Raw genomic sequence first — 21,407 nt, forward strand, 5'->3', positions numbered from 1 at the left:
CGGGGCGGGGCGGGGCTTTGGCGGGCCGGCGAGGGCCGCTTCTCTAGTCCGCGCGGCCGTCCCACGTCTCTGTGGTGCGGGAGGGGCCCCGCCGAGGAGCGAGAACGGGAGGTGGGGGTGTGGGCGGGCCCCGCCGAGGGGCGAGAACAGGGTGGGGCTCCCGCGCCCGGACTCCGCCCCTCGCCCCTCCTCCGCCTCCTCCCCTTCCCCCGACTCGCCCCTGGGGAAGAGTGGGTGGGGATTCTGGGCCGGTGGAGGAGTCACTGTCGCTTCAGCCAGGCTGCGGAGCGGACGGACGCGCCTGGTGCCCCGGGGAGGGGCGCCACCGGGGGAGGAGAAGGTGGAGAGGAAGAGACGCCCCCTCTGCCCGAGACCTCTCAAGGCCCTGACCTCAGGGGCCAGGGCACTGACAGGACAGGAGAGCCAAGTTCCTCCACTTGGGCTGCCCGAAGAGGCCGCGACCCTGGAGGGCCCTGAGCCCACCGCACCAGGGGCCCCAGCACCACCCCGGGGGCCTAAAGCGACAGTCTCAGGGGCCATCGCAAGGTTTCCAGTTGCCTAGACAACAGGCCCAGGGTCAGCAACAACCCTTCCAGCCACCTGCCTCAACTGCTGCCCCAGGCACCAGCCCCAGTCCCTACGCGGCAGCCAGCCCAGGTGACATGCCGGTGCTCTCCAGGCCCCGGCCCTGGCGGGGGAACACGCTGAAGCGCACGGCCGTGCTCCTGGCCCTCGCGGCCTATGGAGCCCACAAAGTCTACCCCTTGGTGCGCCAGTGCCTGGCCCCGGCCAGGGGTCTTCAGGCGCCCGCCGGGGAGCCCACGCAGGAGGCCTCCGGGGTCGCGGCGGCCAAAGCTGGCATGAACCGGGTATTCCTGCAGCGGCTCCTGTGGCTCCTGCGGCTGCTGTTCCCCCGGGTCCTGTGCCGGGAGACGGGGCTGCTGGCCCTGCACTCGGCCGCCTTGGTGAGCCGCACCTTCCTGTCGGTGTATGTGGCCCGCCTGGACGGAAGGCTGGCCCGCTGCATCGTCCGCAAGGACCCGCGGGCCTTTGGCTGGCAGCTGCTGCAGTGGCTCCTCATCGCCCTCCCTGCTACCTTCGTCAACAGTGCCATCCGTTACCTGGAGGGCCAGCTGGCCCTGTCGTTCCGCAGCCGTCTGGTGGCCCACGCCTACCGCCTCTACTTCTCCCAGCAGACCTACTACCGGGTCAGCAACATGGACGGGCGGCTTCGCAACCCTGACCAGTCTCTGACAGAGGACGTGGTGGCCTTTGCGGCCTCTGTGGCCCACCTCTACTCCAACCTGACCAAGCCACTCCTGGACGTGGCTGTGACTTCCTACACCCTGCTTCGGGCGGCCCGCTCCCGTGGAGCCGGCACAGCCTGGCCCTCGGCCATCGCCGGCCTCGTGGTGTTCCTCACGGCCAACGTGCTGCGGGCCTTCTCGCCCAAGTTCGGGGAGCTGGTGGCAGAGGAGGCGCGGCGGAAGGGGGAGCTGCGCTACATGCACTCGCGTGTGGTGGCCAACTCGGAGGAGATCGCCTTCTATGGGGGCCATGAGGTGGGGCAGGTTGGGGTGCTGGGCACAGAGGGAAGCGTGTGGCAGGGAGGCCCGGGGGCAGGCAGCCGTGAGCGGTGGGGACAGTCCGGGGCGGGCCGGGGCTGATGCCAAAGGTGTGGGCAGGCCATGGGAGAGCGGGGCTGGGGTGGGGAGGGCCTTTGGGCAGCCGTGGACTCAGGCGCGGCAGTGGAGAGGCAGGAAGGCTGGGTGGGGACTGTCCTGTGCTGGTTGCCTGCACGCTCGAGGCCACTTCTGCTTCCTCTCCTCCTCAAGGAGGTTGTCCTGGCCTTAGAGCTGCGATCCTAGCGGTTTGAGCCTCGAGAGCTCCTGCCCGCCCCACTCCTGCAGCCAGCCAGGAGGAGACGCCTGCCATTCGTGAGCGGGGACCGAGGGACGCAGCCTGCTGCCTAGCCCCTCCTGGGCCCTTGGGCCCTTTGAAGGCCGGCGTCCAGCAGAGCTGGCTGGCCAGGCAGGCCGGCATTATGGGCATGACTCAGCCCAAGCGGAGGTTAATGAGCAGCGCCCAGCACAGCAGTGGGACTTGGGGTCAAGGCCACCCCCGCCTGAGCCCACAGGCCTGCCCGGCTACCAACTGGCTCAGCTGCCTTCCCGGGCCCCCAGACCAGAGATGCCGGGCCCAGGCCGCCACTGCGGCGGGACACACTTCCTGCTCCTGGCGTGGCTGTCCTTCCAACCCTGTCTGTCTCCTGGCTCCCTGGTGGGCCGGGGCCGGCGGGCCAGGCAGGCGCTGGGAAAGGTTACTCCAGGTCAATGCTCCCTTTATCTCGCCTCAGCCCCTCCCCTTCCTCGTGCCTGGGGTTGCAGCTGCCTTGGGCCCTGCTCTCTGCGACTCAGTTTCGGTTCCCCAGTGCTTCTTGGGAGGAGGGGCACAATGGCATCCATCCCCCGAAGGCCTGTGTGTGCTCCCTGGGTCAGGTGGCCTCTTGCCCTGGGACCTTGTCTCACTGGCTGTGCACCAGCAGAGAAGCAGGCTTGTCCCCGAATTCCACGGAGAGGGGCATCCCGGGTGTGGGCCAGACTGCAGATTCAGAGAAAAGGCCCCTGGACTTCAGCCACCACCCTGGCTTCCCTCTCCTCTTCTCCCGCATGCTGGGCTGCAGGGCCTTGGCAAGCAGCTGCAGCCTTGGGCGAGGCGCTTGGCACATTCCCCGCAGCTACATTGTCAGCCTTGGCTGGCACCCCTGCCAGCTCCCAGCACGAGTCTGGATTGCCAGGGTGCTTGCTTCAGGAATGGGAGATCGGGCTTGCAGGGAGCTCAGCTGTGCAGGCCGACCTGGGTGGCGGGGGCAGAAGAGAGATCACTGGTTCTTTGAAGGCCTTCGTCCGGGCTAGCTTCAGGAAGTAGAGAGATTACTGGTTCTTTGAAGGACTCCATCCGGGCTAGCTTCAGGAAGTAGCACGTTGGCCAAGAGGGTTTGTTGGCCAGGGCAGGAGGGCCCGGTGTGCATTCACGGCCTGTCTGCATAGGCCTCGGCTGGAAAGCTGTGTGGGGTGAGAGGACCCCTCGGGTAGCATGTGGCCCATGGCAGTCCCACTGGCTGATGTCCCCGTGGACACTGGCCTAGGCTCAGATCAGGGCAGAAGCAGCTGACTGGCTGGAGGGCACATAGCAGAGTATTCTGTCCTTTCTGGGATTGCCGCGAGGAGGCTTATTGAAACGCACATGCACACGATCTCTTGTTTGAGAACAAAGTAAAGCTCTCTTGATAAGTCTAAGCATCATTTACAAGAATGTGGTTCTTCTGGCAGCTCTGCCAGTGTGGTCCAAATTCCCACACTGGTTGCCACCATCAGGCTGTATGGGCTTGGGCAGGTCACTTTGCCTCCCTGGGCTTCAGTGTTCTGTGTACAGTGGGCACGTGAATACACATGCAGTGGGATGTGGGGAGAATCAAATGCAGAGACGTGAAAGCACTTGGCAAACAGTGGCAGGCTAGGCAGCTGTCATCAGACGGCTGTGGGGAGGCAAGGCTGGGGTGCGTGCCCCTGGACTGAGCCCAGAAATTCACAACCCCTTGGCTACCTTGCTGGGAGCACTTCCCAACACCTCCCACCTCCCCCGCCTGTCTGACTGCTGCTGCCACCTCTTCCCTGCGGCTGTCCCTTTCCCCACCTGCTGGTGTCCTGACATAGTGGTGGCCAGTGCAGGAAGGGGGACAGAAGGACAGGGGAGGCCTACCCACTGCTGAGGGAGCAAGGTCCAGGCTCAGCAATGGGGACATCCACTGGGGCAAGTCCTGTAGGGCCCAGCTCAGGAGCGCATCCTCCTGGTTTCAGTGGGAAAATGCCATGCAAATTTCTCACCAAAAGGAAGTGTGGGAAAGTTGAGGGGAAAGAGGGCCTAAATAGGCCCAGACTGTTGAACCGAGTTTTTCAGAACCAAGAGACAGGGTCTCACTGTGCTGCCCAGGCTGGGGTGCAGTGGCGCCATCACTGCAGCTTCAAACTCCAGGGCTCCAGCGATCCTCCCACCTCAGCCTCCCGAGTAGCTGGGACTACAGGTGTGTGCCACCACACCTGGCTAATTTTTTTTTATTATTATTTTTGGTAGAGACAGCATCTCGCCATGTTGGCCAGGCTGGTCTCCAACTCCTGGGCTCAGGCAATCCTTCCACCTCAGCCTCTCAAAGTGCTGGGATTGCAGGTGTGAGCTACTGCACTCAGCCCAAGAGCACTGCCTTTTGCTGTCCTGCGCTGCTCTTTGCTTAGTTTAGGGGGGAAAAATTAGAGCTGATGGATGATCTCTCCGAGCCAGGAGGAGGGGGCTGGCAGGGAGCCCAAAGAAATGGGCTCAGCAGAGGACAGAAACAAGGTGACTAGAGAGGGAGTGGAGAGGGGACGGGAGCCGCACTGTGACATCAGCCAGTCCCTTATACCCCCTTACACCTTGAGTTTGAGACCTGGCCCCACCCAATCGTAACCTCTGGCTCTCGGCCTTCTGATGGCCACCATGGCACAGCGTGTGTGAGTGGCACTGGGAGACCCTGACCATCGCCCCCACGGGAGCTGCCCCTGTGCATGGCCAGGAAGCCTCTCTGTGTCTGTCACCCTCCACAGGTGGAGCTGGCCCTGCTACAGCGCTCCTACCAGGACCTGGCCTCGCAGATCAACCTCATCCTTCTGGAACGCCTGTGGTATGTTATGCTGGAGCAGTTCCTCATGAAGTATGTGTGGAGCGCCTCGGGCCTGCTGATGGTGGCTGTCCCCATCATCACTGCCACTGGCTACTCAGAGTCAGGTGAGACCCAGGGCTCCAAGAGGATCCAGGCCAGGGGCCTGTCCCCCATACCGCTGGGTGCTGAGCTCACGAGGGCCCAACTCAGCCAGCCCGCCGCCCACTTCTGCTGCCGGGGCCACCGAGGCCCTGCTGCCAGCCTTGATGCTTTCAGAGGTTGAGCTTGCCTTGCCCCTCCTTGTTGCCTTTTGCCCTGCGCGCACCTCACGCCCTTTGTTACCACTCAGACAAGCCCAGGACTGCAAGTCAGGAACACTACATGTCACTTCTCCAGGCACGATACCCTCACCCACCTGTCCCTGTCCTCAACCCAACTGCGACTTAGAGGTGGGAGGATGTGCGGAGTACCTGGAGTGAGCCCCTTCATCACTCCAGCCTTGGTTTCCTCGCCCTGAAACAGCTCTTGCACCCTAAGGTGTTTTAGAGGAGTGGGAAGCCTGTTCTACCTGTTATTTTAGTGATAAGATTAAATATTTAGGTTTCTGCATTCCTGTTGTTTTTGTTTGTTTGTTTTATTTTCTTTTTGGCTTTTGAAACAGGAGTCTGACTGTCGCCCAGGCTGGAGTGCAGTGGCGCGACCTTGGCTCACTGCAGCCTCGACTTCCCAGGCTCAAGTGGTCCTCCCACTTCAGTCTCCCCAGTCGCTGGGACTACAGGCACAAGCCGCTGTACCTGGCTAATTTTCATATTTTTGGTAGAGACAGGGTTTCGCCATGTTGCCCAGACTGGTCTCGAACTCCTGGTCAGGTGATCCTCCCGCCTCAGCCTCCCAAAGTCCTGGGATTTCAGGCGTGAGCTGCCGCGCCCAGCCTGCATTCCTGTTTTGTTCCTCTGCCGGATTGCAACTTCTGCATTTGATTTTTAGTCCATTAGTGGTTACCCTTTAAAAGGTCAACACGCAGCCGGGCACGGTGGCTCACGCCTGTAATCCCAGCACTTTGGGAGGGTGAGGCGGGCAGATCACGAGGTCAGGAGGTCGAGACCATCCTGGCTAACAGGGTGAAACCCCATCTCTACTAAAAATACAAAAATTTAGCCGGGCGCGGTGGCGGGCGCCTGTAGTCCCAGCTACTCGGGACGCTGAGGCAGAAGAATGGCATGAACCCGGGAGGCAGAGCTGGCAGTGAGCCCAGATAGCGCCACTGCACTCCAGCCTGGGCGAAAGGACGAGACTTCGTCTCAAATAAAAATAAAAATAAAAAATAAAAGATCAACACGCATACTTGTTAGGTTAATCAATAGCTCCGCCTTCTCCTGGACCTTAGAACACAGAAGCAGCCCCGTGGGGCATGGCATCATAGCCCAGCCAAGAGTTGGATTTGTACCTAGTTTTTCCTCTTTGCTATCGCCTTATCCACACGTGTTGAAACTCACTCACATGTTTGCTGAGTTCTGTGCTCACCGTTTCGTTCCTACATCTCAATTTCTTTTCTATGTTCTGTTATCTTCCTCCAGATAGACATGTTTTTAGTTTTTTGTTTGTTTGTTTTTTAACTCACAACTATGCTCAGGACAAACAGTCATCAGTGCTTCTAGTTGTGGTTGGTTTTTAAAAAAGATTCTTTCAGCAAGGGTTTTGTCATGGGAAATTCTTGATTATTTTATTGTAATTCTTTGTGTTGTTTAGTTTTTTGTTTGTTTGTTTGTTTTTTGTAGAGGCAGGTTCTCGCTGTGTTGCCCAGGCTAGTGTGGAACTCCTGGGCTCAAGCGGTCCTCCCGCATTAGCCTCTCAAAGTGCTGGGATTACAGACGTGAGCCACCACACCCAGCCTGTTGTCATTCTTGATTATTTTTGTTGAAAATGTTTCTATTTCACCCTTATTCCCAAGCTAAAGTTGAGTTGCGCAATGGAGTCTAGGTGGACTGTTCTTTTCTCTCAGCCCTTTCACAATGTCTCATTGTCTCCCTGCTTCTTCTGTAGCTGCTGACAAATCTGTAGCTGCTAACAAATTGTCCTCCCTGAGTACCCTGTGTTTCTTTTTTTCTGGGTACTTTGATCACTTTCTTTCTTTTTGGCATTCTGCAGTTTCACTATGACATGTTTAGGCGTCAGTTTTTGTTGATTCTGCTTGAGACTTGTTATATGTCCTTTGAATATTTGAGTTTTTCAATCATTCTGGAAGATTCTCAGCTATTAGCTTTTCAGATATTGCCTGACTCTCATTCTTTTTTCCTGTTTTTCTAGAACTGGCAGCCAGTGCTGGACTTCTGACTCTCTTCGTTGTGTCTTTTGGTTTCTGTTTACTGTTTCCCATCTCACACTGTCTGTGCTGAATTCTGGGGATGCCCTGAGACCTTCCTGTTTGCTCATTTTCCAGTTCACCAGTTTTCTCTTTGGCCATGTCTAATTGGAATTTTGTTCACATTTCAGTGGCTGTTTTGTAAGTTCTATTTCATTCTATTTCAAATAGAAATTTGAAAATGGACATTTCCTTTTTCAAGTAGAAATGTCAGGCTGTTTCTGTGTCTTATTTGCTCATCTTTTTGACTGCTCCTTTTATACTGTGTATCAGGTTAGTCATACTTACCCCACCATCTCTATCTGATGGTTTGGTTAGCTTCAGTTCTTGGGAGTATCATTCACCTGTCTTCTGTCTGCTGGTCTTCACTCATGGTGGATCATTTCCTTGTGGGTTTTGCAACAGAACTTCTATGGGGATTGGTGTGGCCTCAATGGAGGGTGTAAGTCCAAATGTCCTTCTGTTTTGGCCAAGCACTCCAGGGTAAGCAGTTGGAGGCCATTAGTTAGTGCGGAGGGGATGGTTCCTGAATTGAGAGGTGGTTTCATTTGAATTCATTTGAACTCCAGGCACATTGTTACAAATTTTCAGAGGAGGCTTTTTGTTCATTGGGCATAGAGCCCAGGCTAAGCAAGGAAAGCTTCCTGGTCTTTGCCCTGCCTGCCTCTGGGGCTATCAAAGGATCACCTGGCTGTCTGCTTCTCTTTGCTCCCAGAAGTTTCCCTTGCTTTCCGTCAAGCTTGGCTCTGCTCGAAATAATGTCGTAGTTTACCCAGTTTGGTGGGAAGAGGATTTTCAATTTATAAACAGAAGTCTGATTCGCTCCCTGTTCCTGTTTCCACCTTGGGGCTTCCATGCCCTCAACTGTCTGTGTCATCCTCTGGGTGACTCACCAAGAGGAAGGATCTAATTCGGGGACTGCACATCAAGGGCAGCCTTGATGCCGGCGTAGGTGCCCAGCCCAGTCAGCGCACCTAGCCCCGGGCACTGAGACAGCCCACGAGACAGCACCTGCAGCCGCTTCGCTCCATGGCTGCCATTGGTCACATCGGGCTGCTCCCTGCCCTGAAGGCTTAGGACTTTTCTGAGCCTTTGCTGTGCCAGGCTTTGTGGGCTCCTGGCCCTGCTCTGGTGGTCCTCAGAGCCAGCAGCCTTTGAAGGCTGTGAAGCGTTCCCTTTCCCCTGGCTTGATAGGCTCTGTCCTGTGGCCGTCTGTTTTTTTTTGGAGGGGGAGCTTTTGAGATGGAGTCTCACTCTGTCTCCCAGGCTGGAGTGCAGTGGCACGATCTCGGCTCACTGCAACCTCCATCTCCCGGGTTCAAGTGATTCTCCTGCCTCAGCCTCCCAAGTAGCTGGGACTACAGGTAGATGCCACCATGCCTGGCTAATTTTTGTATTTTTAGTAGAGATGGGGTTTCGCCATGTTGGTCAGGCTGGTCTTGAACTCCTGACCTCAAGTGATCCACCTGCCTTGGCCTCCCAAAGTGCTGGGATTATAGGTGTGAGCCACTGTGCCTGGTCCTGTGGCCTTCTTATTTCCCCAAATGCCAGGCCTGCTCTGTCTTGGGGCTTGTGCCAGGAGCACTCTTTCCTCTGCTGCCCCGTGGCGCAGTCCCCCTAGGCAAGGCCCGGCCTGCCCACCGCCACCTTTCCTGTCTCCTTCCCTGCCCCACTGCTCTCCCAAGCACTCGACACCCCGTCAGTGGCGCTTTTCTCTCTCCCTGCCATGGACTGCAAGCTCCATGGGGTCAGGGATTTTTGTCTGTTTTGTCCCTGCTGTGTCCCCTGCATCGGGTGGCTAGTGAGGGCTCCAGGTGCTTCAAGGAGGTGGAGCGCACTGGGTGGGAAGGCAGGCTCTTACCGGTTGGAAGATTTAGATAAGCTTTGCTGGGCTGGTGTGCAAGGCAGGTGGGCTCAGGAGATGGGCAGGGCCTGTGGCTCCCACTCCAGCCCTGAGGCCTTGCTCTGTCCAGCTCTGGGGCCCTGGCCTTATTCACCCAAGGCTCCAAGAGAACCTGCAGAGGGCAGCTGGTTCTACGCCAGGATGCCCTGGGCACAAAGACTTGCAGACCCTTCCCTTTGTCCGCAGCGACTGTCCAGCTCTCAGAACACCTGGGGAGGAGGGCTGTGTCCTTGAGAGCACCATGGGAAGGAAGGTCGAAGGCCTTCGACCTTTAGGATTCACGTCCCCGCCCCGCCAGCCCAATCTAGTTCCCTGGTTTCCCGGGCCAGGCCCCTTTCCACCCTGCATGGCCCTGAGCGGATACTGCGTTCCGTGTCTTCCCCCAGCCCCCAGCCAATGATCCCTGAGGCTTCCCCCTCAGGATCACACCCACCCCTGGATACAGTCCTCGGGTCCTTCACAGGACATTCCCACCACTTCAGCCACACCCCAGCACCCTCAGAGGCGGCCTTCGCCCTTGCTCCCCACCTCTGCTCCTGTGGGGACTCTAAGGATCAAGAAACTGAGAGTCAAGGCCATTGATGAGGGTCAGGGGTGCTGCCACGGGGCCTAGAGTGTGACAGAAAAGCAAATTAAGACAGGAGCAGCTCCTGGGAGAAGCAGACACCAAACAATACGGCTGCTGGCCCAGAGGTCAAAAACCATGGCCTAGAGGGGGCGATCAGGAAGTGGGACATTAGGCCGGGTGTGGTGGCCCACGCCTGCAATCCCAGCATCTTTGGAGGCCAAGGCAAGTGGATCACCTGAGTTCAGGAGTTTGAGACCAGCCTGGCCAACATGGTGAGACTTCGTCTCTACTAAAAATACAAAAAAAATTAGCTGGGCTTGGTGGCAGGTGCCTGTAATCCCAGCTACTCAGGAGGCTGAGGCACAAGAATCCCTTGAACCTGGGGAGGCAGAGGTTGCAGTGAGCCAAGATCACACCACTGCACTCCAGCCTGGGCAACAGAGCAAGACTCCATCTCAAAAAAAAGAAAAGAAAAAAAAAAGAAAGTTGGCGTTTCAAAGCCAAACAGCCCTGGGCGTTGGATGACAAAGTTCAGATGTGCCCCAGGAGGGGCGACATCAGTGGTGCAGGACAGACGGCCGGTGGAAGGAGCTGGCTGTATGCAGAAACAAAACCAGATGCCTACTGGTGCATTTAAAAATCAACGTTATTGAGACGTAATTAACATACTATACAATTCCTCCTTTTCCATGTACAGTTTAAATTCATTCACAGAGTTGTGCAGCCATCATCACTAACTCCAGAATGTTTTATTTTTATTTTATCCCCCAAAGAAACCCCAGACCCATGAACAGTCACTCCTCATTCCCTCTCTCCAGCCCCTGGCACCCACTCATCTGCTTCCTGTCTCTGTGGATTTGCCTATCTGGACATGTCCTAGAAATGGAATCATGTGCTCTGTGGCATTTTGTGACTAGCTTCCTTCACTGAGCATCATGGTTTCAAGATTCGTCCATGTCATAAGATGAATCAGTCCTTCATTCCTTTTCATGGCTGAATAATATTCCATTGTGTGCATAGACCACAATTTCTTTATCCATTCATCCCTTGATGGACATTTTGGGTTCTTCATGTTTTGGCTATTGTGAATAACACTGCTGTGAACAGCCATGGACAAGTCTCTATGTGTGCAGATATTTTCGTTTCTCCTGGGTGTGTAGCTAGGAGTAGAATTGCCAGGTCACATGGTAACTGGACGTTTCACTTTTTGAGGAGCTGCGAGACTGTTCTCCACAGTGGCTGCCCCATTTTACCTTCCCGCCAGCAGTGTTGGAGGGTTCCACCTTTTCATCGTGGCTAGCACTGGTTATCATCTCCTTTGTATTCTAGCCACCTAGTGGGTGTGAGGCAGTATCTCTTGGTGGTTTTGATTTGCATTTCCCTGATGACTAATGACGCTGAGCCTCTTTTGATGTGTCGAGTGGCCATTTGTATGTCTTCTTTGGAGAAATGTCTGTTCACGTCCTTCGCCCGTGTGTGATCGGGTTATCTCTGTCGCTGAGTTGTAAAAGCTCTTTGTATATTCTGGATACTGCACCCTCATCAGATGTGTGGTTCACCAGTCCAGAGTTTTCTCCCAGTCTGTAGGTTGTCTTTTTCACTGTCTCGATGTTGTCCTTTGGTGCACAAAAGTGTTGAGTTGAATGAGGTTCAGTTGATCTGTTTTTCTCTTGTTGCTCATGCTTTTGGTGTCCTAGTGAAGGAACTATTGCCATATCCAAGGTCATGAAGTTTTATCCCATTTTCTTCTGAGAGTTTCATACTTTGGGCCACACTACACATCAGCCTGTGACGTGCTCTGGGTTGGTTTGTCTGTATGGTGTGAGGGGTCCCTCTCTTGCACATAGAGAGAAAGAGAGAGAGATCTGGTTGCCCCGGCACCATTTGCAGAAGAGCCTCGCCTTTCTCTCCAGCGGCTCATTTTTGACTTTCCGCTGTCTCTGCCCTGCCCCTCCCCGCCCCGCCACCCACCCCTCTGGGGCTTTGCAGATGCAGAGGCCGTGAAGAAGGCAGCCTTGGAAAAGAAGGAGGAGGAGCTGGTGAGCGAGCGCACAGAAGCCTTCACTATTGCCCGCAACCTCCTGACAGCGGCTGCAGATGCCATTGAGCGGATCATGTCGTCGTACAAGGAGGTACCCCTGGCCCAGCCCCACCCTTGCCATCCTTGCCATGCTTCTCTCCCTGCAACTGGCAGGGGCTGAGCCAGGGTCACCCTCCCTCAGGTGACGGAGCTGGCTGGCTACACAGCCCGGGTGCACGAGATGTTCCAGGTATTTGAAGATGTTCACCGCTGTCACTTCAAGAGGCCCAGGGAGCTAGAGGATGCTCAGGCGGGGTCTGGGACCATAGGCCGGTCTGGTGTCCGCGTGGAGGGCCCCCTGAAGATCCGAGGTAAGGCTGTCCCCTCCCTATGAGTGACCCCGCCCCTGCTGCTACTGCAGGTGCTGACCTGCTGCCCCAGCTCCTCCTATTCCCGCTCCCTCACTCAGGGACCTCCATGTGCTTCTGGCCCATCCCAGTCCACCCAGGACGGGAGGGCTGCCGGGCAGGGTCTTTGAGGACTTCGGCCTGGTCGAGCTGGGCCCCTGGAGGGTTTCCCGCAGAGAGGTGCTGGTCCGCCCGCCTTCCTTCCCAGACAGTAGCTGCCGGCCACCCTACTGACTCGCCCTTTGAGGGCCTCAGCCTGGATTATTCATTCAAAACAAGAGGGATGTGGTCCCCTCACCCATGCAGGACAGCAAGAGAAAGTTCCAGTCAGTGTGCCAGCTGCTGGCTGCCACGGGAGGCAGGTGCTGCAGAAGGGAGTGGCGGCCCAGGGCACTGTATTAGACACTGGGGGAAGAGTTCAGCTTGTTGGAAGACCTGGCTGTGTTCCCTAGGGACCCTGGACCACAGGCTGCTGGTCAGGAACCAGCTGGCATGCTGCCAGGGATGGGAATGAGGGCATGCAGCCAGGGGCACGCAGACTCCCCGGAATGCAGAGGGGTCGCCACCACTCCCTCTCCACCCCAGCCCCGCTGTGCTGTCTCTGCAGGCCAGGTGGTGGATGTGGAACAGGGGATCATCTGCGAGAACATCCCCATCGTCACGCCCTCAGGAGAGGTGGTGGTGGCCAGCCTCAACATCAGGGTAGGTCCAGCGGGGAGGGCGCCAGCCACGCACATATGCAAGCCTCAGCCCTTGGCTTCCCGCCTGTCTGTGCTGGCAACAGCCATTGTCCCTAGATGTACGTGGCAGGTGGGCCAAGGTCAAGGTGAGAGACCAACGTGTCTCTGACTGTTCATCCTGGGGCAACAGAGGCAGGGCTCATAAAAGAGACTAGTGATACCAGGATTGACCAAGGTTCACCCCGGCGTTCCTGGCCCTATCATCTGATGCCAACTCCCCATACTCCTAAGAAAGCCAAGACCCGGGCCGGGGGGCTCTGGTTCAAACCTTGCCGCTCGACCTCCCTCGGAAGGCCACAGCAAGGAATCCACAGATCACCTGTGTCCCCAGCCAGGGGTTTGGACAGGGCTGGGGAGTAATGGAGTGAGGGGGAGACTGGGGTGGAGGGACAGGTAGAGAAGTGACAAGGAATCACTCATTCATTCACTCATTTAACCAATGTGCCCTGAACTCTGAGCCGGGCACCAGAAACCCGAGGTAAATCAGGAGACCTGCAATCAGGGAGTCTTCACTGTGGAGGGGCACTAAAGTGTTACAAAGGGTCTCCAGGTAGACAGCTGTTCAAGGGACAGTGGGGGTCACAAGAAGAGTGGTCAAAGTCCCTGGGGGTGGTGGGGGTGGGATGAAGCCTTGCCCAGGAGTTGCTGTGAGCGAGTGGGCAGGCAGCTGAGGGTAGAGGAGTGAGGGGCCGTGGGCCTGAGGGGCAGGTCACGCAGGAGGAAGCAGAGAGGAGGGGCATGCCAGGGAGGAGGGGGCCGGCACAGGTGGTTACCCCTCACCGCTGGCAGCGGCCCCTCCTAGGATGTCGGGGGAGCTGATCACCAGTGAGTCCAAGGAGGGTGGTTTCCAGGCTGGCCCCGGGCAGCACAAGCAGGCAGGGGCAGCAGGCAAGCTCATGGGGCCCCTGCGCGCAGGGCCACATATGCTCAGGGAGCCGGGTATGCGAGATGGGGCAAGGCTCAGGCCCCACCCTTCAGGAGGGGACAGTCAGGTGGCTTCATTAGCATCCTGTGGCTGCGGTCACAAAGCGTTACAAACTTTGAGTGGCTTTCCCAGCAGAGATGGCCTCTCTCCCGGCTCGGAGAATGGCAGTCCGAGAGGAAGGCGCAGGCAGGGCGGGCTTCTGCCGAGGACCGAGAAGGCGCCGCCGCTCGGGGCCTCTGTCCCAGCTTCTGCTCTGCTGCCCATCTGCGGGCTTCCTTGGCTTCTGCCACGGCAGGTCGGCCTCAGCCTCTGTCTCCACACGGCGCTCTCCCTCTGGGTGTGTCCGTGTCTCTGTCTCCCCTTTCTGTCAGGACACAGGTCACACTGCATTAGGGCCCACCCCTCTGCAGAATGACCTCGTCCAGACCTAACTCATCACGTCCGCAATGACCCTGTTTCCAAATAAGCTCACACTCCGAGGTAGTGGGGATTAGGGTTCCCACATAGGAATTTCAGAGGACAGAGTTCCACCCATGACACTGCCTGAGGTAAGCTAAAGACCACGGCCTCAAGTCTTCCCAGGAGCCCCGTGTAGCATTGTTGTTGTTACCGTGAACTTCACTGACTCCAGGCCCCTGGCCTCCTCCCTGCACACAGCCCGCTTCCAGCCTGGCCGGCATTTTCCCAAAGTAGGCATTTCCTAGCTCCAGCGAGGACCATGGAGTCAGTGAATTGAGGAGCCTGAGGTCCATGATGCAGAGCCCAGGGGCCACTGTGGCATCTCTGGGCCACTCTGGCACCTGGGGAGGCAGTGGGGTCTGTACTGTCAGTCTAGAGACGTAAAGAAAGTGCTTTTTGGGCCGGGCGTGGTCGCTCATGCCTGTCATCCCAGCACTTTGGGAGGCCGAGGTGGGCAGATCACTTAAGCCCAGGAGTTCAAGACCAGCCTGGGCAACATGGCAAACCCCGTCTCTACAGAAATTTTTAAAAATACACAAATAAGCCAAGTGTGGTGGCGGTGCCTGTAGTTCTAGCTACTTGAAAAAAAAGGCTAAAGTGAGAGGGTCTCTTGAGCCCAGGAGGTTGAGCCTGCAGTGAGCCATGATCCCACCACTGCACTCCAGCCTGGGCAACAGAGCAAGGCCCCGTCTCAAAAAGAAAAGAAAGAAACTGCCTTTTGTCCCCAGTGACTCAGGAGGCCAAGGTGAGAGAATTGCTTGAGGCCAAGAGTTTGAGACCAGCCTGAGCAACATAGCAAGACCCTGTCTCTAAAAAAACATTTAAAAATTAGCCAGGCATGGTGGCGTGCATCTGTAGGCCCAGCTACTCAGGAGGCTGAGGTGGGAGGATCACTTGAGCCCAGGAGTTGGAGACTGCGGTGAGCTGTGATCATACCGCTGCACTCCAGCCTGGGCAACAGAGTGAGATCTCGTCTCTTGAAAACAAAGTGCCTTTCAAGGCAGTTCCTTAAAGGAGGCTGACAGTTGACCCTGCACTTGGATTCCTGGTGAAGTGGGAGTCGGATGGGACTGAGGACGGCGCTGGCTGTGTTGGAACACACCTACTCATTCAGCTGTGGCAGAATAGGCCCTTCCTCTTGTGCTGGCACCATGTTCTCTAGGCATGTCAGGGCCTGAGGACCGGGCCGGGGCTTGTCCATTCCTGTGTCCTGGGCCAGGCATTTAGCGAGAGCTAAATTTAGCTAGGGCTGTGGACGCTGGACCCCATCCCCCAGGCCCTGCTGTCCCTTATCAAGAGATCAAGAATGGCCTGCGTGCTGGCCTCGGGCATTGGGAGCCTCTCAAGGCTGGTCAGGAGGCCATAGGGTGCGGGAAGCGGCCTGCGCTCTCTGGCGTCAGCGGCTGTTGCCCCTGCAGGTGGAGGAAGGCATGCATCTGCTCATCACGGGCCCCAATGGCTGCGGCAAGAGCTCCCTGTTCCGGATCCTGGGTGGGCTCTGGCCCACGTACGGTGGTGTGCTCTACAAGCCCCCACCCCAGCGCATGTTCTACATCCCGCAGAGGTAAGGAAGCCCGTGCGCCTCTCCTCCACCTCTTCCTGCCTGTGCGCTCACACATGGCTTCCTGCAGAGGCCCAGGAAGTGGTGAAGAGTCAGCACCTCAGGAGAGGACACTGAGGCACTGTCCCCAGAGCCAGAGACGGGCTGTGGTTCCTGCTCCCTCCAAACCCGCCCGATCCACTGCCCTGTTTTGGATCTGTGTGGGGTGTGTGCACGGGCGGCGATGTGAGCGTGTGGATGCGTGTGAGCGTGGCATGTGGACACTGCCTGGGAGGCGCAGAGTATCTTGGGGGAGGCAGGGCCGGCCCTTCCCTCCGTGGACACCCAGCTTTCCCACAGGCCCTACATGTCTGTGGGCTCCCTGCGTGACCAGGTGATCTACCCGGACTCAGTGGAGGACATGCAAAGGAAGGGCTACTCGGAGCAGGACCTGGAAGCCATCCTGGACGTCGTGCACCTGCACCACATCCTGCAGCGGGAGGGAGGTAGGAGGCCTGGGGCTGGCAGCCACCCTTTGTCCCACCCTGGCCTCTCCCTTGGCCTCCAGGGAGTGAAGATTACCTCAACATCCAGAGTCTAAAGTGCCAGGTGCCACGGGGCGGGGCAGAGGCTGCTACCAGGGAGGACCAACACCACACAGATGGCCCCAGCTGGCATGGGTGCTCTAGGGAAGGGGGCACCTAGCAGGGATGCGCACCTCACTGGGGGACCCAGGATACCCTCTCCCAGAGAAAAGGGGTCTGAGCTGAGCCCTGCAGAATGCTGAGTGGTTACCCCGTCCAGAAGCCAGGGGCAGCAGGGCGGAGTGCGGCCCGCAGGCTTGATGGTGCGAGAGGCTGGCTCACAGAGGGCCCTCCGGACCAGGCGGGAGCCTAGGCTTTCCCTGAGCAGGATCAGACGCTCTTGGAAGGACCATGGGGTGGTGGGCAGGGGCAGCCTGGGAGGGGCAGGCACATGTGTGCAGTGATGGCTACTGTCAGGAGGTTTGTGCAGACGCTTGGAGGGGGCTGGGGCCAGCAGAGTCAGGTGGATTCAGAGATGAGTTCACTGAAAAGGAGGCCAGACTGAGCTGTTGTCTTGTCCTGGGCTTATCAAGGAATACTGCTTGTCCACAGTGTCTGTCAGGCCGGGAGAGCGGAGGAGGAGAGGGGGCTGCAGCTACAGGGACACAGTAGATGGAGTGTTCAGTTCTGTCTTTGAATTCTGAGCTTCTGGGTTCTGCTTCCAGCCTGCACTGCTGGGTGCGAGATGGCCCTGGGCAAGGACCTCACCTTGCTGGGGCTCCCCTTCACGGTTCAAGGGCACGGGCACCAAGCCCTTCCTTGGTGGCAACATGAGAAGAAGTGGCTCCTGCAGGAAATGGCTGGGGTGTTGTCACCTGCCTGTGGAGGAAGCGGGGACACAGGTGGCAATGGCGGTGGAGCAGCCCCTGGCCCGGCCCTGCCTCTTGCTCCTGCTGCCCTCGGCCTGGGAGCACGTGGCCCCTCCCACCTCTGTGGCAGCCTGAATGCCCAGGGCCTGTGGCCGGCCAGCATGAGCCGTTAGGATGGAGTTGAGCTGCGAGGAACAGAACGGGCCTCCCCGCAATAGTGGCTAAGATCATCTGTGAGTTTATCCTACTGAGCTGTTAGGTCCCAAGAGAGCCAGGCCACGGTTGCCAGGGCTGGCCCTGCTCTGTGAAGGCCCCAGGGCTCTAGGATTTTCTACCAGGTCACTCTGCTGTGTTTGGCCTCCGTTCCCAAAGTCACCTCATGATCCAGGAGGGCTGCTGCAGCCCTCACATCATGTCCCAGGCTGTAGGATAGAGGAAGTAGAAGGGAAGGGGCAAAAGGTATGTGCCTTCTTTTAAGGAAGGTTCCAGAAGCCGCCATATTGAATACTTACAGTTATATCTCATTGGCCACAACTTAGTCTCATGCGCACACCTCATCACAAGGCCACCTGGGAAGCGTAATCTCTACTCTGGGTGGCCATATACCCTGTCGCCACTTCTAGCCCTGGGCCACTGGGGAAGGCAGCATGGGCGAGAAGACAGGAGGGGCCACTTCTGCCGCAGCGCCCCGGCCTAATGGAGCAGCCGGCTCACCTGCTCGTTCAAGCAGTCCACTCGAGCCTTGCCAAAGTGCTGACACAGGGCAGTGACAGGAGGCCCAACCCCTGTGGGTGACAAGCCCCCGGTCTGGGGAGAGCACTCAGGCCGCTCTGGAGCTCTGTGCCAAGGAACTGTGTGGGTGCCCTGGGGCTGCCATAAACCGCAGGGATGGATCATCTCCTGGATCCAGCAGTCCGAGATCCAGGTGCCAGCAGGGTGGGCTCCTTCCGGGTGCCATGACAGAAGGATGTGTTCCAGGCCTCCGTCCTCGGCTCGCAGATGGTCCACTTCTCCCTGTATATCTTCACCTCGTGTTCCCCTGTGCATGTCTTCTGCCCACACACCCCCTTTTTATGAGGACACAGTCATATAGAATTAGGGTCCACTCTGATGACCTCATCTTAGTGTGATCACCTCTGCGAAGGCCCTGTCTCCAAATAAGGTCACACTGAAGTGTTGGGGCTTGGACTCCACCGTATCTCTTCTGGGGGAAGGCACGATTCCAGTCCCCACTCCTCCATGATTAATGCCTGTCAGACAGACAAGGACGCAGAGGCACAGGGGCCCTGTCGTCACAGCTAGCTCATTCCCGCAGCTCCCCCAGCTCCCCAGCTGGCCCCCGGGTCTGGGTGCTGGTGGAACTGAGCCAAGACCATTGCCCCCGCCTAGGTTGGGAGGCTGTGTGTGACTGGAAGGACGTCCTGTCGGGTGGCGAGAAGCAGAGAATCGGCATGGCCCGCATGTTCTACCACAGGTGAGCACTCCAGGCTGGCAGGCTCCCTGGGGTCCCCTGGAAGGGGAAGTAGCAGCTGTAGGGAGGCCTGGGCTCAGAGGAGCCTGAGCCGGGCTGGGGTGTTGGGCCCTGGAGGGTGCACAGACTCTCCTCTCGGCCCGGACCCCCAGGCCCAAGTACGCCCTCCTGGATGAATGCACCAGCGCCGTGAGCATCGACGTGGAAGGCAAGATCTTCCAGGCGGCCAAGGACGCGGGCATTGCCCTGCTCTCCATCACCCACCGGCCCTCCCTGTGGTACGTGCCCTGTCTCCCTGCCTGGGGTCGGTGGGAGTGGCTGCCTGAGGGGAGGAGGTGGCCTGGCGGGCCCGGCAGCAGCAGGCGGCTGTTATCAGCCGCCCTCGTGCTGTGCCCCTGACCCTGTCCCTCTCCTGGCCAGGAAATACCACACACACTTGCTACAGTTCGATGGGGAGGGCGGCTGGAAGTTCGAGAAGCTGGACTCAGCTGCCCGCCTGAGCCTGACGGAGGAGAAGCAGCGGCTGGAGCAGCAGCTGGCGGGCATTCCCAAGATGCAGCGGCGCCTCCAGGAGCTCTGCCAGATCCTGGGCGAGGCCGTGGCCCCAGCACATGTGCCGGCACCTAGCCCACAAGGCCCTGGTGGCCTCCAGGGTGCCTCCACCTGACACAACCCTCCCCGGCCCCTGCCCTGCCCCCAAGCTCGGATCACATGAAGGAGACAGCAGCACCCACCCACGCACGCACCCCGCCCCTGCATGCCTGGCCCCTCCTCCTAGAAAACCCTTCTCGCCCTCGGGAAAGTAGATGTGGAGGGTGGCGCCCTGTGTAACCCTCGCCCTGTCCCTCCCACTCCCTGGGGGCGCTGTTCCACAGTGACTGGGCCCTGTCCAGGGCAGTGAGTCCTCTACTTTGCTCCGTGGAGGAAGCTGGGGTACAAGGGGCCCAGTGCTGGCCACACAGCAGCGCAGCCGAGCCCCAGGAGCCCGTCAGGCCACAGCCTCTGGCACTGCAGGTGGCCTCCCTCCGGAGACTCGAGTCCCCATGATTCCCTCCTCGTCAGTCTCTCAAAGACCCCATGGTCCATCCCCTGAGGGTAGTCAGCCAAGGCTCCCGTTCCGTGGGATGCCATAAAAGCCGCCCAGTGGGACCCACAGTCACACAGAGCGCCTCACCTGCATCCTCTCCCCCACAAGAGCCCCAAAGATCCCACGGGAGAGGGGAGAGGGACGCACAGCACTGCCTGCCAAGCGAGAATGCAGGCCCCGCCCCCTCAGCCCCTCACCACCTCTTTCTACAGCCTAATTTATTGGATTCCCTATTCGTAGCCATCTCCATGGCCAATGTGACTACCGTGCCAGCAGCGGGGGCGGCCCAGCCTCTGAGTCCTGTGGGGCCCCGGCTCCCACCGGTGCCAAACCCAGCCCCTGCAGCCATCACCCCGCCAGCCTACACTGCCAGCCGCCACCAGGGCACACGGGCCTCTGCTTGCCAGCCAGGAGTGCGGACACCATGTTCCCAGCTCAGTGCCAAAGAGGGGTCACCAGGGGGAGCTGTCTGCAGAGCCAGCGCCTGCCCGAGAGAGACCCCACTGCCACCGTGTGCCTTTCCCATGCCCTCAGCCCTCGGGCCGGGCGCCACCCCCAGTCCCCCCAGTAAAAGCCTCCATTGGCAAATGCAGTCCTTCCTCCCTGCCTCAGAGTCTGGTGGTGTCTGCTGTGGGTCTCGAGGAGAGATGGAGGAGAGGGAGTGGGTTGCCTGTGGGGGAAAGAGTGAGTTTGGGAAAGGAGTGGGCCTGACCCCCAAGCCCCTCCGCGGGGGAAAGTCACCAGAAGACATGGTCCAGCATGCCCTCCGCCGAGCCTCACGCCAATGCTCTTAGGATTCCTGTGATGGTGGCGGGGCGGAACCTGCAACAACATTGCACAGAAATACTGGCTGAGCCCGAATAGGACTAGGGGAGGGGATCATGCTGGTCCCTGTGGGAGGAGCACGAAGGCAAGAGAAGGGATGTCTAAGCTGCCACACAGGGTGCTGCTGGCCCTTCTAGGGAGAGGCGGCCACTTGTGCAGGGGCCTGGGGGGAACCGGGAGCACAGCGCAGGGTGTTCGTGCTGCATGCAGGGGAAGGGAGGGCAGGGGAAGGGAGGGCTGTGGCCGGCGGGCCTTGGAGGCCACACTACAGAGACAGGACTTAGCCCAGAGGCCACCGAGGAGCTTTCAGCAACAGGGAAGCAGTGTCGAGTACTGCAGGCCACGTGGCTGCATGTGAGGGTGGCTGGTGGGAATAGGGTGCGGCAGCCCATCTGGCCTCAGAGGCACGAGAACTGAGAACAGCTGTGCGGCCATACCTTTATGCATGGATGGCCACAGCCTCCCAAAGGTGGGGCAGCCTGAGTGTTCATCAACAGACAAATGGACAAACAGCCTGTCCATAAGGCACAGTGCCATTCTGCCATAACACAACAGATAGACCTCAAAGAGTTCGTGCTGGGTGAAAGAAGCCAGACACAAATGTCCAGAATAGGCTCATCGGGACAGAAAGCAGACAAGTGGATGTCAGGGGCTGGGGCAGGGGAAGGAAAATGTGGCGGGGGGAGTCCTTTTTAAAAAATTTTGTATTTATTTTTTATTTTTTAATGAGACAGACAGGGTCTCACCCTGTCACCCAGGCTGGAGTGCAGTGGCGCAGTCATAACTCACTGCAGCCTTGATCTCCCGGGCTCAAGCAATCCTGCCCCAGCCTCCTGAGTAGCTGGAACCACAGGCGTGTGCCACCATACCCTGCTAATTTTGTGATTTTTTTTTTGTAGACAGGATCTCACTATGTTGCCCAGGCTGGTCTCAAACTGCTGAGCTCAAGCGATCGTCCTGCCTTAGCCTCCCACAGTGCTGGATTACAGGCATGAGCCACCACACCCAGCC

General features: G+C 58.3%; 1 protein-coding gene across 1 annotated transcript; it reads left to right on the forward strand.

Annotated features, from left to right (window-relative positions):
• Window positions 1-200: 200 nt before the first annotated feature.
• Window positions 201-20,170, forward strand: ABCD1 (ATP binding cassette subfamily D member 1). The gene is made up of 10 exons (XM_016944534.4): window positions 201-1,562; window positions 4,641-4,821; window positions 11,519-11,661; window positions 11,752-11,920; window positions 12,564-12,658; window positions 15,499-15,644; window positions 15,981-16,126; window positions 18,403-18,487; window positions 18,637-18,762; window positions 18,905-20,170. Exons 1-10 carry the CDS (start codon window positions 663-665, stop codon window positions 19,149-19,151), a joined length of 2,238 nt encoding a protein of 745 aa, XP_016800023.1. The 5' UTR covers window positions 201-662; the 3' UTR covers window positions 19,152-20,170.
• Window positions 20,171-21,407: the final 1,237 nt, after the last annotated feature.

Source organism: Pan troglodytes, chromosome X (assembly GCF_028858775.2).
Source record: "Pan troglodytes isolate AG18354 chromosome X, NHGRI_mPanTro3-v2.0_pri, whole genome shotgun sequence".
NCBI classification, from domain to species: domain Eukaryota; kingdom Metazoa; phylum Chordata; class Mammalia; order Primates; family Hominidae; genus Pan; species Pan troglodytes.